General features: G+C 39.4%; 1 protein-coding gene across 1 annotated transcript in view; it reads left to right on the forward strand.

The window, feature by feature from the left end:
- The first annotated feature begins 2,715 nt into the window (after nucleotides 1-2,715).
- The window catches only part of slc18b1 (solute carrier family 18 member B1), a 44,261-nt gene continuing 32,887 nt past the window's right edge, over nucleotides 2,716-14,089 (forward strand). Inside the window, exons 1-5 of the mRNA XM_062978524.1 lie at nucleotides 2,716-3,044; nucleotides 7,581-7,720; nucleotides 9,473-9,568; nucleotides 10,602-10,675; nucleotides 12,524-12,671. Coding sequence (XP_062834594.1) covers nucleotides 2,996-3,044; nucleotides 7,581-7,720; nucleotides 9,473-9,568; nucleotides 10,602-10,675; nucleotides 12,524-12,671 — 507 coding nt within the window. The 5' untranslated portion in view covers nucleotides 2,716-2,995. The remainder of the gene's footprint in view (nucleotides 3,045-7,580; nucleotides 7,721-9,472; nucleotides 9,569-10,601; nucleotides 10,676-12,523; nucleotides 12,672-14,089) is intronic.

Here is a 14,089-nt window from a genome sequence, read left to right on the forward strand (position 1 = left end):
ATGTGACCACACCAGCATTAAGACTCCCCGTGTGATGTGCTCTTCTAGACTAACTGGTTGCCTGGTGCACGAGCATTTTCAGGATCATGGCTTCAGTGTAGCAGGCATTCTTATCCTAAACACACTCATTTAGAACACAGTCTTATTAACCCTAATGAGATTTGCTTCTAAGGAGGACAGTCATAGAATCAGCTTGTAAGTATATATGTTAGGAAACAAACTCAGTAGACCTTGACTCTGGGTAAGCAAGGTTAAATTAAGATTAATAACAATGAATAAGGAAATATGAAGGCAAATTAAGAAAACTTTCTTTGGTATCTAGTGCTATTGCTTGAAGGATGGAGCTGCAGCCCATTAGGGTTTTCAGGATTTCTCACTGGTTTTACCATTGATCATGATGTCTTCCTCTCCTGAATAAATGGCTTGAGTTTAAGGGCCTTTCCACACAGCCATATAACCCTGAATATCAAGGCAGAATAATCCACAATATATTCTTTGAACTAGGTTATCTGAGGCTCCTTCCACACAGCTGAATGAAACCCCACATTATCTACTTTGAACTGGAATATAAAGAAGTGTGGACTCAGATAACCCAGTTCAAAGCAGATATTGTGGGATTTTATCCAGAAGTGTGGAAGGGGCATAACATGGTGGTTCCAGTTCATCCTTGATACTATTTTCTTTAATAACCCATAGTAAATTCATTTGAAAGGGTCATATCATCAGAATGCAACCTGGTTCTATTGCTTTTCTCCTCTCCAAAGAATACAAAAGAATAGAATTATTCAGCAAATGTTTTCCAAAATTTGGTCCTTTAAATGTTTTGAACTGAAGATCCAGCCAGGAATTCTGGAGAACAAAAGTTTGGTAACCACTAGTTTAGATGGAAGTGGGGGAATCTGGTCAAAGACTCTTATCTCCGGTTTGGTATCACAAAGTTTAGTCCACATTGTGGAATGCTCCTCTGCATCTGCCATAGACTTTTCAAAATTTTCTGTTATCTGCACTGGTTACTGGCATGCTTCTAGGACCAATTCCATGTGACAGTGTTACCACTTAAAGGTCTAAGTGGCTTGATAATTACATTCATTTAGATGGACTATCCCTTATCGAAAATGCTTGGGACCAGAAATGTTCCATATTTTGGGGGGGGGTTTTTGGGGGGAGGGGTGGATTTTTTAATATTTCATACTCATAATGAAATATCTTGGAGATGGAACCAAGTGTAAACATGAAATTCATTTATGTTTCATATACACCTTATACACATCGTCTGAAAGTAATGTTATACACAGTATTTTATTTTATGCATGAAACAAAGTTTGTGTACATTGAATCATTAGAAAGCAAAAGTTTCACTTTCTCTGCCACTCATATGAATAATTTTGGAGTATTTTGGAATTTGGGATGAGCGATGTTCAATCTGTACCAAGATGAATATTGCTTGAATATTAAAACCTATCTGTAGCTCTCACATTTTTGTTAAAATTAATTAAATTGGTGTGTGCAGAAGGTGCAAATTTTGGGATTTCTTTCTTAATTTCATGCAATTCTGCCTCTTCTCCACTGATGTTCAGGTGAGCCTTGAGGTATGTGTGAATGCTGCAATTTGCCACCTTGATTAGCATTTTAATGCCCTGCAGTTCAAGGCCTGGCAGGTAGCTGCCTGGGTTAATCCATTGTTGGGAGGTGTTCACTGGCCATGATTGATTCTTGTTTGGAATTCCCTTGCTTTTTGAGTTTTGCTCTTTATTTACTGTTCTCATTTTAGAGTTTTTAATACTGGGAGCCAGATTTTGTTCCATTTTCATGGTTTCTTCCTTCCTGTTGAAATTGTGCACATGATTGTGGATTTCAATGGCTTCTCTGTGCAGTCTGACATGGTGGTTGTTAGAGTGGTTCAACATTTCTGTGCTCTCAAAGAATATACTGTGTCCTGGCTGGTTCATCAAGTGCTTTGCTATGGCTGACTTCTCTGATTGAATTAGTCTGTAGTGCCTTAAAAGTCATATTCCTTGATTTGTGTTTGGGCGCCAGGTTTGATGGTCCCGATGTCGACTTGTCCACAGCTGCATGGTATTCAGTAGACTCCTGCACAGGTGAGAGGATCCCGCTTGTCCTTCGCTGAAGGTAGCATTTGTTGGATTTTCTTAGTGGGTCTGTACAGGGCCATAGCCAGAAAAAAAATTCGGGGGGGGGGGGGGGGGTTGAAACTTTTTTTCTAGTGAATCATGAAGAGTAGTTCCATAACGCCAACCAATTTAGAAATCAAGCTCCATTGATAAACTTCAGTGGACACCCAAGACAGATAAACTTCAGTGGACACTCCTGGGGAATTGGTTAATCAGTTAAAGTTAATGAGTAACCCCCTGAAAAAATTCGGGGGGGGGGGGGTTGAACTCCTAACCTCCTCCCCTTGGCTACAACCCTGGGTCTGTTGTAGATTGTGTTTCTTCCTTAGCTTCTCTGTGCGGTTAGTGGTTCCCTTGATGTATATAGTAAGAACACTTTTCCTCTGGGTGGATCTTTGTCTTTACTCTCCGGCTGTTAGGAATTGTGGGAGTTGAAGTCCAAAACCCCTGGAGGGAGGGCCGAAGTCTGTCCATGCCTTATGAGACGTACACACACACCTGGCGCCAGTTACCCATAGACAGAGAGTACTCGTGGTTCCTCCTCCTACCGGAGGCGACGCCTTGTAGCTTTAAACCTGAAAGGGGGGGGGGGGGGGTCCGCGAGGGAGTGAGGCAACTTCCGACCGGAGCTGCAGGCAAAAGGGCAAAGCCTCCGGCGCCGAGAGGGAGGCTGCTTTTGCCGGGAGTCGGAAACATGCCCAGGAGACTCGGCGGGAGGCGCGCTCCTTCGGGCTGAACGGCCGGGGATACCTCGGGTCGAGGGAGAGGAAGGAAGGAAGGAAGGAAGGAAGGAAGGAAGGAAGGAAGGAAGGAAGGAAGGAAGGAAGGAGGGGAAGCCGCCTCCGAAGCCCCTCCGCCCTGCCATGGGCAGCCACGAAGCGGCCACGATGGAGCCCCGCGAGTTCCCCCCAGGTGGGTTAAGTCGGAGAGGCGCTCCGTTTGGGTTTGGCTGCCTTTCGCCCCCTATTGTATCTCTCTCGGTCACTCTGTCTGTATGGGATGGGTATCCCTGGGTCGAAACGCTTGGGACCAGAAGAGTTTGGGGTTTCCAAAAGTTCGCGTATTACATAACCTTGGCGGTGGGGCCCAACACGGAGCTCGCTGATGCTTCGACCTTGGACACATCGCCTGGAGGTACAGTAGAGTCTCGCTTATCCAACGTTCTGGATTATCCAACACATTTTTGTAGTCAATGCTTTCAATACATCGTGATATTTTGGTGCTAAATTCATAAATACAGTAATTACTACATAGCATTACTGCGTATTGAACTACTTTTTCTGCCAAATTTGTTGTCTAACACGATGTTTTGGTACTTCATTTGTAAAATCATAACCTAATTTGATGTTTAATAGGCTTTTCCTTAATGCCTCCTTATTATCCAACATATTCACTTATCCAACATTCTGCCGGCCCGTTTATGTTGGATAAGTAAGACTCTACTGTAATAATTGCATACATAATATATATTTTTAGAAAAAATAATTGTGACCAAAAAGCAAAGGTGTCGCTTTTTTTTTTTCCGTGTCAGGAGCAACTTGAGAAACTGCAAGTCGCTTCTGGTGTGAGAGAATTGGCCGTCTGTGAGGACGTTGCCAGGGGATGCCTGGATGTTTTAATGTTTTTACCATTCCTTGTGGGAGGCTTCTCTCATGTCCCCGCATGGAGCTGGAGCTGAAAGATGGAGCTCATCCGCACTCTCCCCGGGTGGGATTCGAACCTGGCAGCCTTCAGGTCAGCAACCCAACCTTCAAGTCACAAGGCTTTACCCCACTACGCCACACAGGTTATTTTGGAGTAGTTCAGAATTCCCCATAAGGGATGCTCAGCCTGTATGTATGTCTAAATATTTACATATGTATGTCAAGTGATGAGCTCATTGGAGTTTACTCCCAGGTGCAGCAGGCTTAAACCTATCTATACAGTAGATCCGGCATGGGCAAACTTTGACCCTCCAGGTGTTCTGGACTTCAACTCCCACAATTCCTAACAGCCAGTCCAGAACACCTGGAGGTCCAAAGTTTGTAGAAGCTCTGGGCCCTTCCACACAGCCATATAACCCAGAATATCAAGGCAGAAAATCCCACATTATCTACTTTGAACTGGGTTGTCAGAGGCGATACTGCCTTATATTCCAGTTCAAAGCAGACAATGTGGGATTGTATCCAGCTGTGTGGAAGGGGCCTCAGTTTCCTGCAACTCAACGCTCCAGCCAAAACATTATTAGAACTGCATGCTACACAAAGCTGTTTTTATAATACAGTAAAACTGTAATACATGAAGTTTGTCTTAATTTACTTTTAAGTATTTTATTTCAATTTGAATATCAAGTGAGTTTATGGTGTGGGGTACTATGGGGTGTAGTATTAGGCCTACTTTGAATAGTAGCTCTCAAACAACCAGAAACTACGTTTATCTAGCATTTACAGATCCTCGTGGGTACTGGTTCACCAAGAGTCTTTATACATTGAATAGTCCTATCTTAATTCTCTGTATGTTGTTATCTTATGTTTTTATGTTTATTCTTATTGATGAGGTCTAATTTTGTTTTTTGTATATTGTATATGTTCTGTTGGCACTGTTGTAACCTTGTAAGAGCCCCGAGTCCCTTTTAGGAGATGTGGCGGGATATAAAAAAAATTACAAATGGATTGCTATGAGTTTTGTGAGGCAACCTCTGAGGATGCCTGCATTGATGTGGGCAAAATATCAGGGGAGAATGCTTCTGGAACATGGCCATACAGCCTGGAAAACTCACAGCAACCCAGTGATTCCAGCCATGAAAACCTTTGACATCATAAAGTTATCATTATATATACACACACACATATAAGCACACACTATATAAGCAACACACACACATATATTGTGCTGTCACTGTAAGTCACACTTGACAAGGAGATGCACAACAAAGCATTTTCCCTGCCCTCTCAGGTTTACAATCTAAAGAGTCAGGAAATCTCTGGCATCCCTTTTATTCATAGGGTCAACTGTGTGTCAAAACCGACTCCATGCAAATTAATCACAATTCAGAATAACTTCCTTTCCCCACTCACTGTAACCTTTATCTGTGATCCTGTAAAGCTGGCAGGCTGAGTCAAGGAATTGCTCACTGGGCTTTACTCCCAAGTGCTGGTGGCTATATTTCAGAAGAAGTAACTGGCCAAACCACTTTTGAGTCTTCCTTGCCTAAGAGAACAGAAGACATTCATGGGGCCGCCATAAGTCCTGCACGCACATACAGAGAGAATTCAAGGACCTGCCCCTTTATGCCACGGATTATGCTTCACCTGAGTAACAAAGCTAAAGAAATTATTTGTGGAATGGGAGTGGTTGCAAACTGTCATTTCTTTGCTGTCTTAGAAAGCAAGTGAGTTTTGAATTGAGCCAGTGTGGCCTGGTCATAGTTTTCTTGTTGGACTATGACTTTTGTTGCCAGTCTTCAAATCCCCACATCACCATAGAAACCCACTGGTCCTGGGCCAGTCATTCACGCTCAGCCTCAGAGAAAGGCCATGTGAACAAACCTTGCCTAAAAAACCTTGTTATACTTTAGGGTTGTGATGAGTCAACTTGAAGGCACATGGAGACAAGCTATGCAGGCTCAACCGTGGTTAGAACTGTGGATGGAAGACTGCTAAGGAATGCCAGGTCTTGTAGTTGTGTTTCAAAGGAATTTGCATTCAGGAGGTGGAATGTGTGGATGAGCTTAGGGAATTCCCCCTGCTTTAGCAATGCTCAGTAGCAAAGAATGGTCTGAAAATGCCACACATGTGTCATGTATGTTATACATGAAATACAAATTCTAGTGGGAATATCTACAACTGCTGGGCAACTTTTGCCACCTGCTTAGTCACTGAAACATGATTTTCCCCTTCCTAGGTTGCTGTTTTATTTTATTAAGGATCTTGTTACCTTTAGGATCTCATTTACCCAGGTTGCCCTTCTGGATGTTTCCAAGATTAGCTGTTCCAGCACCCTTCTGTTGCAATGACCCACTCTCTGGTCTCCCGTTTTAGCCCTAAAATATTAGGATCCAGATGTGGTGGATCTAGTTGCCTGCTTGAAAATTAGGGCTTATGAATGGAAAAGCTACTAAAAATGATAAAATTGCATTCATTCTTCCTGTTTAGTTTTAAAACAGTCATTCTTAGCAGCAGTCCTCAGTCAGGAAGCTGTTCAATGCTTAGTGCTTTCAAAGAAATCTCCATATACAGTAGAGTCTCACTTATCCAACACTCGCTTATCCAACGTTCTGGATTATCCAACGCATTTTTGTAGTCAATGTTTTCAATACATCATGATATTTTGATGCTAAATTCATAAATAAAGTAATTACTACATAGCATTACTGCGTATTGAACTACTTTTTCTGTCAAATTTGTTGTATAACATGATGTTTTGGTGCTTAATTTGTAAAATCATAACCTTATTTGATGTTTAATAGGCTTTTCCTTAATCCCTCCTTATTATCCAACATATTCGCTTATCCAACATTCTGCCGGCCCATTTATGTTGGATAAGTGAGACTCTACTGTAGTTGAATTCCAAAAGCCAGCAGGATTCAAGAGTGCAGATCCATATCAGCATCTTCCTAATTGAATTGAGCTGCCAAACAATTTCTTAATCAAATCAGTATATGATTACATATGCATGCTTTACAATTTCTTATCTTTGTAGAGTCAATGTAAATAATCATATATGAACTGTAAATCCAAAGCTCAACATTTGCAATACTTATTCATTAATTGGCTTATTCATTAATTGGAATAGAGACTGTCATCAAGAAATCAGATTAGGATTTGGAAAGGTAATTATGAAGGAACTAGACAAGGTACCGAAGTGTCAAGATACATTGTTAAATACCAAAATTTGAATTATCTGTGACATATTTCCCATTACTACATATGGTTGTGAAAACTGAGGGGAAGATAATCAACTAATTTGGAATATGGTGCTATAAACTGCTAAAAGCAAAAATAGATGCTGCCTATAGCAAATCAAGTTTCAACCCTCTGCAGAAGCCAGGATTACTAAACCGAGGATGTCATATTTTGACCATAAAACAAGAGGATGTGTCTCGCTAGTAGAGACAATAATGCCTGGTTAGGTAGAAGGCTGTATGGAAAAAATAAACTCGGAAACCAGGCTGCTCGGAGTTTGCAAGACACAAGGAGGACTGCTGATGATAGGATGACTTGGATGTCTCCCATTCATAAGGTTGCCATAATTCAGGTTGATTTCATAGCAATGAATGACAACAAAAAGCCAAAGTGCTTAGTCCTAGTTTGTGGGTAGACCAGGGACATGGCTACAGCAGTTAACATTTTTTTATCTGTTTCTATATTTCTTTGCCACTTAGCAAATTTATATTAGTAATAATGTTAGTTGCTTTTGATACTGAAAGATGCTTAGCTTCTTATAAGAGTTTTTTTTTCACTTCCTAAGATAATGACAGACCACAAGTTGCCTTTGATGAATCCAGACGGCTAAGCAAAGAACAGATGTTTATCTTGATAGCAACAGCAATTGTCAACTTCTGTTCAATGATCTGCTATTCAATCCTGGGACCATTTTTTCCAAGAGAGGTAAATAAATATATAACAGTTAAAAAGAATCCTGTTACAGAATTACTTAATCCTACATCCCTCCCTAAGGACATCAGAATGGCTCCCTCTGTGTTGTCCTCAAGAAAACAAATAAAAACCTTTCTCTGGAAGGAAGCCTTTGGGAAAGACAATTGATGAACTGTGTTAAATGGCAATGCACTTCGATTATGGCAATGTGATGGAGCTGGTTTTAAATATTGTTGATTTTTAATACTGTTTTATCAAGTAATCTCATTTTAATTTTTGTATATGTGATGTTTTGTTTTTGAAGTTGATTTTGTCTTATGCTTGAACGGCATCAAATTGTTGCTGATTGTTACTTACTCTGGGTCCCTCCACGAGGGAGAGAGGGTGGGATATAAAACAAAGTAAATAAAATAAAACAATAAAATACCGTACATGACTGTAATATATTTCCCCCTTGCAACTGCATTTACTGTATTTTGGGTGTGAAGAAATCTGTTTCTCAACATATGTATCATAGGTTGTTGCTGGGAAATCACTTTTTTGTTGTGCCCTACAGCAGTGCTTCTTTTGCAACTATAAGTGCAGTGCATAGTGAAATGGTACAGCTGACGGACGGTACATAGCATTTACAACACTTGCAAAAAATAAGCTAGTGATAGAGCTTTGTCATGGAAAAGTACAAAAAAAGTGTCAGCGATAAACCAAACTATCTGTGATGTAACTCTGAAATTTAACCTACCTTTTAACAAGTTTGGACATTGAGATAGAGATAGGCTGTTTGGTAGTGTTGGATTCCAACTCTCATTAGCTTCCGCCAGCGTGGTCAGAAATATATTAAGTTTGTAATCCAAAGGACACCTGTGTTTCAAAGTATTTCAACATGTTCTTCTCTCCTTTTATTTTGGTAAAAAATCCCAATGGTTTTCATAATAGTACAGGGAATAAATGCACAAATATTGTACATAAGTCATCAAAGAAAACCAACCACAGAAAAATATTCCACTAGGGAAAAATACGTATTGTAAATAATGTGGAGAATATATATTGGTATGTGTTTAAGAATGTAAGGAGGAGATTGTGGAATAAAATTTCCTAGGAGGCTTGAATCTGATCTTTTATGTAAAACAAAAAATGAAGTACCTGGCATGCATTGTCTTTTTGTTTGATCAAAGAGCTGGGAGATCTAAATCAGTTTCAGAGTTTCATAGGCTAATATCTTTCCATTGTTTGATATTTTCACATTTGACATGTGAGAGTATCCAACCAAGTGCACCTCTGTGTGAACCGAGAGCAGGGTAGAGATGAGTTCTGTAATTCATGCATATAAAATATTATATAGGACAGTCATGAAATGTGTGGCTTTCCTTCCTTTCATGTGTATTTGTAAGGCTCCACAACATGTGCTCTTTAATGGAAGATTATACTGCTTCTGAGTGCTTCTCCACAGAGCAATTCTGGTGCCTGGTAGAAATGTGAGATGATTATGGAATTCTTATCATGCAACTTCCTTTTCTCTTTTTCTCACATCCCCAAGTTTATTCAGAATACCCAGTAGGGACTGCAAAACATGGTTTGTGACTGTTGTTGAGCAGCATATGCTGCAGTGTTTTTGTGATCTTGGACTTAACTGTTTGTTGTTTGATAAAAGGAGAACTAAATTAGAATTTCAAGGCAGACATATACACACACCAAAATTTTAAATTATGTCATTATTTCCTGCTGGCTCTCATGTTCTGACCCTTTTTGTGTATGATTTTTTTTTAGGCAGAAAAGAAAGGTGCTAACAGTACAATAGTTGGATTCATTTTTGGATGCTTTGCTTTATTCAACTTCTTGGCATGTTTGATCATGGGAAAGCATGTAAGTATCTTTCCAGAATATCTATACAGCAATGTTAAATAACCCAGAAAGGTGAAACTAAAGTTTTGTTAACTTCCTGCCTACTCCCCTCATTAAGGTCTGACTCTAGAACTGTAATGATAAAACTCCATAATATCTTACCACGTTTCACAGAACATGTTTTCCACCCTTACAAGGTAGCTACCATAATTGCTTCCATTGTATCTGTATCACAGACTCCCTTCAGACAGTTCTTTGGTATTTAAATGTGGTTGCTGTTAGAGATAGAGCTGGGAATTTTTTGTTTTTGTTTTTAAGACTGGAACAGAGTGAGTGCACTGTAATCCAAATGTAACTTTTCCTATCTGTCTGGATACTGCTTGTCCTTTTTGATAATGAGCTTATGTATTGTATTTGTTGAATGCTAGTTTAAGAAGGAAAGACAGCATATAAGTTTAATAAATAAATTCAGTTGGAGAGTCTTAACACATCTAGGGGTAACCAGGTAAACACTACCCTGTGACTTTTAGTTTTTCTAAATAGCTTCAGCAGTATAATTGTAATCTTAACTTTTTGTCCCTAAAATATATTGAGATTGATCAATACTGACGTGGGATTAATTTTGTCTCAATATAAACAGTTGAGCATTTCAGTGCATTCTCCCATTTTGTTGCTATGTCACAAAATTTGGAGACATCTTTATGAATTCTTCAGTGCTTTGAGATGGTTGTGTAAATCACTGTTATGATATGGATAGGTGTATTGCTATCAAATTGATAGTAAAGAGTGTTGAAAGAGTTAACTGCACCAGTTTCCTTGCCTTTGTAAAACTGGGTTAATTCACTTATCCATTTAGAACATTTTTAGGCATGATAATAAGCTGGAGGTAAGCCAGTGGGGTGAGGTGGGGATTAGCTAGTTCACCTGTCCCCCTTTTTCTTTCCTGTAAACTGAATGAAAGACAGTGGACTTCTGTAGTATGTCTTCAGTAGAATGCTTCTCTTAAAGGACCTGAATGTTATGGAAGTGTAACACTTGTCTTCTACAATTACAGCTTGTACAGATTGGAGCAAAGTTTATGTTTGTTACTGGAATGTTTGTTTCGGGAATTGTGACAATTCTCTTTGGGTAAGTATATATGTGTGTATATGTAATTTTCATACACTGTGTCTTAAAAGCCTCCATTGTTTTGTGTGGTTTGTTCTTAGCATATTAGACTTTGAATTAAAATTACTGTTATCCAACCTTTTACTCTGTTTGGGATATCTAGAGGCTACTGGAATACCCTGGGGTGCTTTCAGGCCAAATGTGACTAATGTTGTTATTCAAAATGACCTTTAAACTTCATCTTTTTTCTTTCTCAGTGTAATTTTTCTGATACTATGATGAAAGAAGCTTGGAAAATAAAGGCAAGGGTCACAAGTGAAAGCTGTCATTTGAACAGCCTGTAAAACTTCATTTTTAAAAACAATTACTGTCATTCTAAACATGATGCATTTGCAGGATGTAACAATAATTAGTTGACAGTAAGTACTGATATCAATGGGAGTGGATTATGACTTTGAACTTTAGGGAGCTTTCCAGGGTGCTGAATCTATTTTGTAGAGTGTTCTTCAAGATTTCAAACTGAAACACAAAACAGATTCCCTGCTCCGCTGCCACTGTTTTGATCATAGTTGGATCATGCGAATTTCTGTCTTAAACAGTGCAGAATATAACTTGAATACAAATGAGTATAATATGACTTTATCATCTATATCAAGACTTCTTAAACTTCTCACTCAGGAACCCAAGTATATAGGTATAAAAATCAAACATTTATTGATAACAAATCATCATTTGTAAAGCTTGTTAAACAGGCTGGTTTTCCTTTCTGTGAAGTACAGCTGAGGCATCTTCTGCTGAGCCCACAGTAAACCCTAGGTGACATCTAGAAAAAAATTGGGATCCAAGGATACCCCATTTCAAGTCGGGACTCCCAGTTTAAGAAGTAGTGATCTATATGAACATGAAGCTAAAACATATTGCTTTCTGATTAATGTGATTGATAATTACACAGTTACATTGACTGAGAAAACAGTTTTGGACACGGAGAACATTTGCATAATTTCAGCTGGGAAAAGGGTCTGCTATAGAGTGGGTCCATGAAATTTAATCCAAGCAGCTCTCCTTAAGAGAAGATCATCTTTGATACAGTTTAGAGCTCTACAATTAGATGGGGAGGGCAGAGAAAAGAAATGTTTTCATTTATCTTTGAATCTTTTTCTGTGCATCAATATGCAGTTCCTTGGCAGAATGTGGCTGTTTTTTAAAAACATATCATTGCATTTACATCATATTCTTCCACCAAAGGTTCAGGGTAGATTTTCCTTGCAGTTTTCATTTTCATAACATCCTGGGAGGTAGGTTAGGGTGGTAGATACAGTAGAGTCTCACTTATCCAACATAAACGGGCCGGCAGAACATTGGATAAGCGAATATGTTGGATAATAAGGAGGGATTAAGGAAAAGCCTATTACACATCAAATTAAGTTATGATTTTACAAATTACGGACCAAAAATCATGTTTAACAACAAATTTGACAGAAAAAGTAGTTCAATACGCAGTAATGCTATGTAGTAATTACTGTATTTACGAATTTAGCACCAAAATATCACGATGTATTGAAAACATTGACTACAAAAATACGTTGGATAATCCAGAATGTTGGATAAGTGAGTTTTGGATAAGTGAGACACTACTGTACTAGAAACTAGCATCAAATCACTTAAAGAGTTTTTTAATCAAGTGGAAGTTTGATCTTGCAGATCTCTTACCCTAGTCTGGCACTCAAACTACTACACCACACTGCTCCTTGACTGAAAATGGGTCTCCTTTTATATTTGCACTGCTTACATCAGACAGAAAGAGTTCTTGCATCTATACTAATTGTTTCTGCATAAAGGAATGGGGAGCTGAATCCATTTTCTTTTTAGGCTGTTGGATAAAGCCCCTGATGGGCCCATATTCATAGGACTCTGTTTTTTGGTCCGAGCAGTGGATGCAATTGGTTTTGCTGCTTCGATTACTGCTTCTTTTTCTATTCTCGCGAAGGCTTTCCCCAACAACATAGCTACAGTTATGGTATGTATAAAAACCCCTGTTACATGTAACATTTGTTAAATGGCAAAAATTGAAATGAAATGCAGAGTAGAAGCAGATGGGATAATAGCAACAAAATACAGCAACACCTCGGTATGATCAATGCAGTTATGCTTCCGGTGTAGAATGTAATGATGTAAAATGATGATGGAAAACCTTTAAAGCAATTTAACAAGTTAAAGGGTTAAAGCAGTTTAAAACTATGTATGTTTGGAAGAAATCAGTTTGGCCCCAAAATCTTCATAGCCACATTTTAGCTTGGTGATGGGATGCAGCATAGAATTGGAAGATACTTCAAAGGCCATCCAGGCAAACTCCCTGCCATGCAGGAATACACGACCAAAAGCTCTCTTTAACCCCCTCCCCCCCCCACAAAAAAAAGATTCTATCAAACTCTGAGACAGCATATTCCACTCTCGAACAGCTCTTACTGTCAGGAAGTTCTTCCTACGTTTAGGTGGAACCTCTTTTCCTCTAGATTCCGTATCCTAGTCTCTGGAGCAGCAGAAAACAAGCTTGCTCCATCTTTCATATGCCATTCTTTCAAATATTTAAACATAGCTGTCATGTCACCTCTTCACCTTCTCTTCTCCAGGCTAAACATACCCAGTTCTTTAAGCCACCTCTCATAGCCACAGGCAACACCTCCAATCAGATCCCCAAAGGTAGAGTCTTCCTCAAATGGGGTGCCACATTGTAGAAGATTGTTTTCCATGCCTCTCTACAGTGTATTGTTCCCATGAATGGGGGAAAGAGAGAGGAGGCAGACTGCCAGAACTAATTGACACAGTGGGCATTCCTGCTTTTAAAAATTAAACATTGCAACTCCCCACATCTTTTGATGACATACTGCATGAAGAAATACAATAGTTCTCCAGAAAAATATACTCCCAGTCCTAATTTTGCCCCCACTTAGTTTTCTACACACTCATTCTTGCCTCACAGTGCAGTGTAAATACCTATGGAAAGAAAATAAACACGCTAGCTCTCAATTGTGTTATTTTTTTTTCCACTCCTAGCTGCAATGATTCTGTTATCAGTATTAGCAGCTGAACCTGCAGAATATATTCTTCCAAAGTTTAGTTTGGCTCCTCATTTTTCCCAAGGGCCCCACTAGATAGCAGACACAATAAATAGAAAGAATTCCTCAGGAAGGGGGAACCAAATTGGGAGGGGGGAGTAGGAGGGACTGTTCAGTTTTTACTTGGCAGCCAAGGGAAGGACACAGAGAAGCAACTGTCTTATGACATATACACAGGGACACATTTCCAGATCCCTGTTAGGTAGGTTATTAGCCTTTCCCTTACTTTCCCCCATCATTTACCCATTATAAGCACCTTGCAGATCCAGCCAGGTGGGATGTATAGTATTTGCAGGACTGTTCCTTTTGTAATTTCCTG

This window comes from Anolis carolinensis, chromosome 1, assembly GCF_035594765.1.
Source record: "Anolis carolinensis isolate JA03-04 chromosome 1, rAnoCar3.1.pri, whole genome shotgun sequence".
Classification (NCBI taxonomy): Eukaryota; Metazoa; Chordata; class Lepidosauria; order Squamata; family Dactyloidae; genus Anolis; species Anolis carolinensis.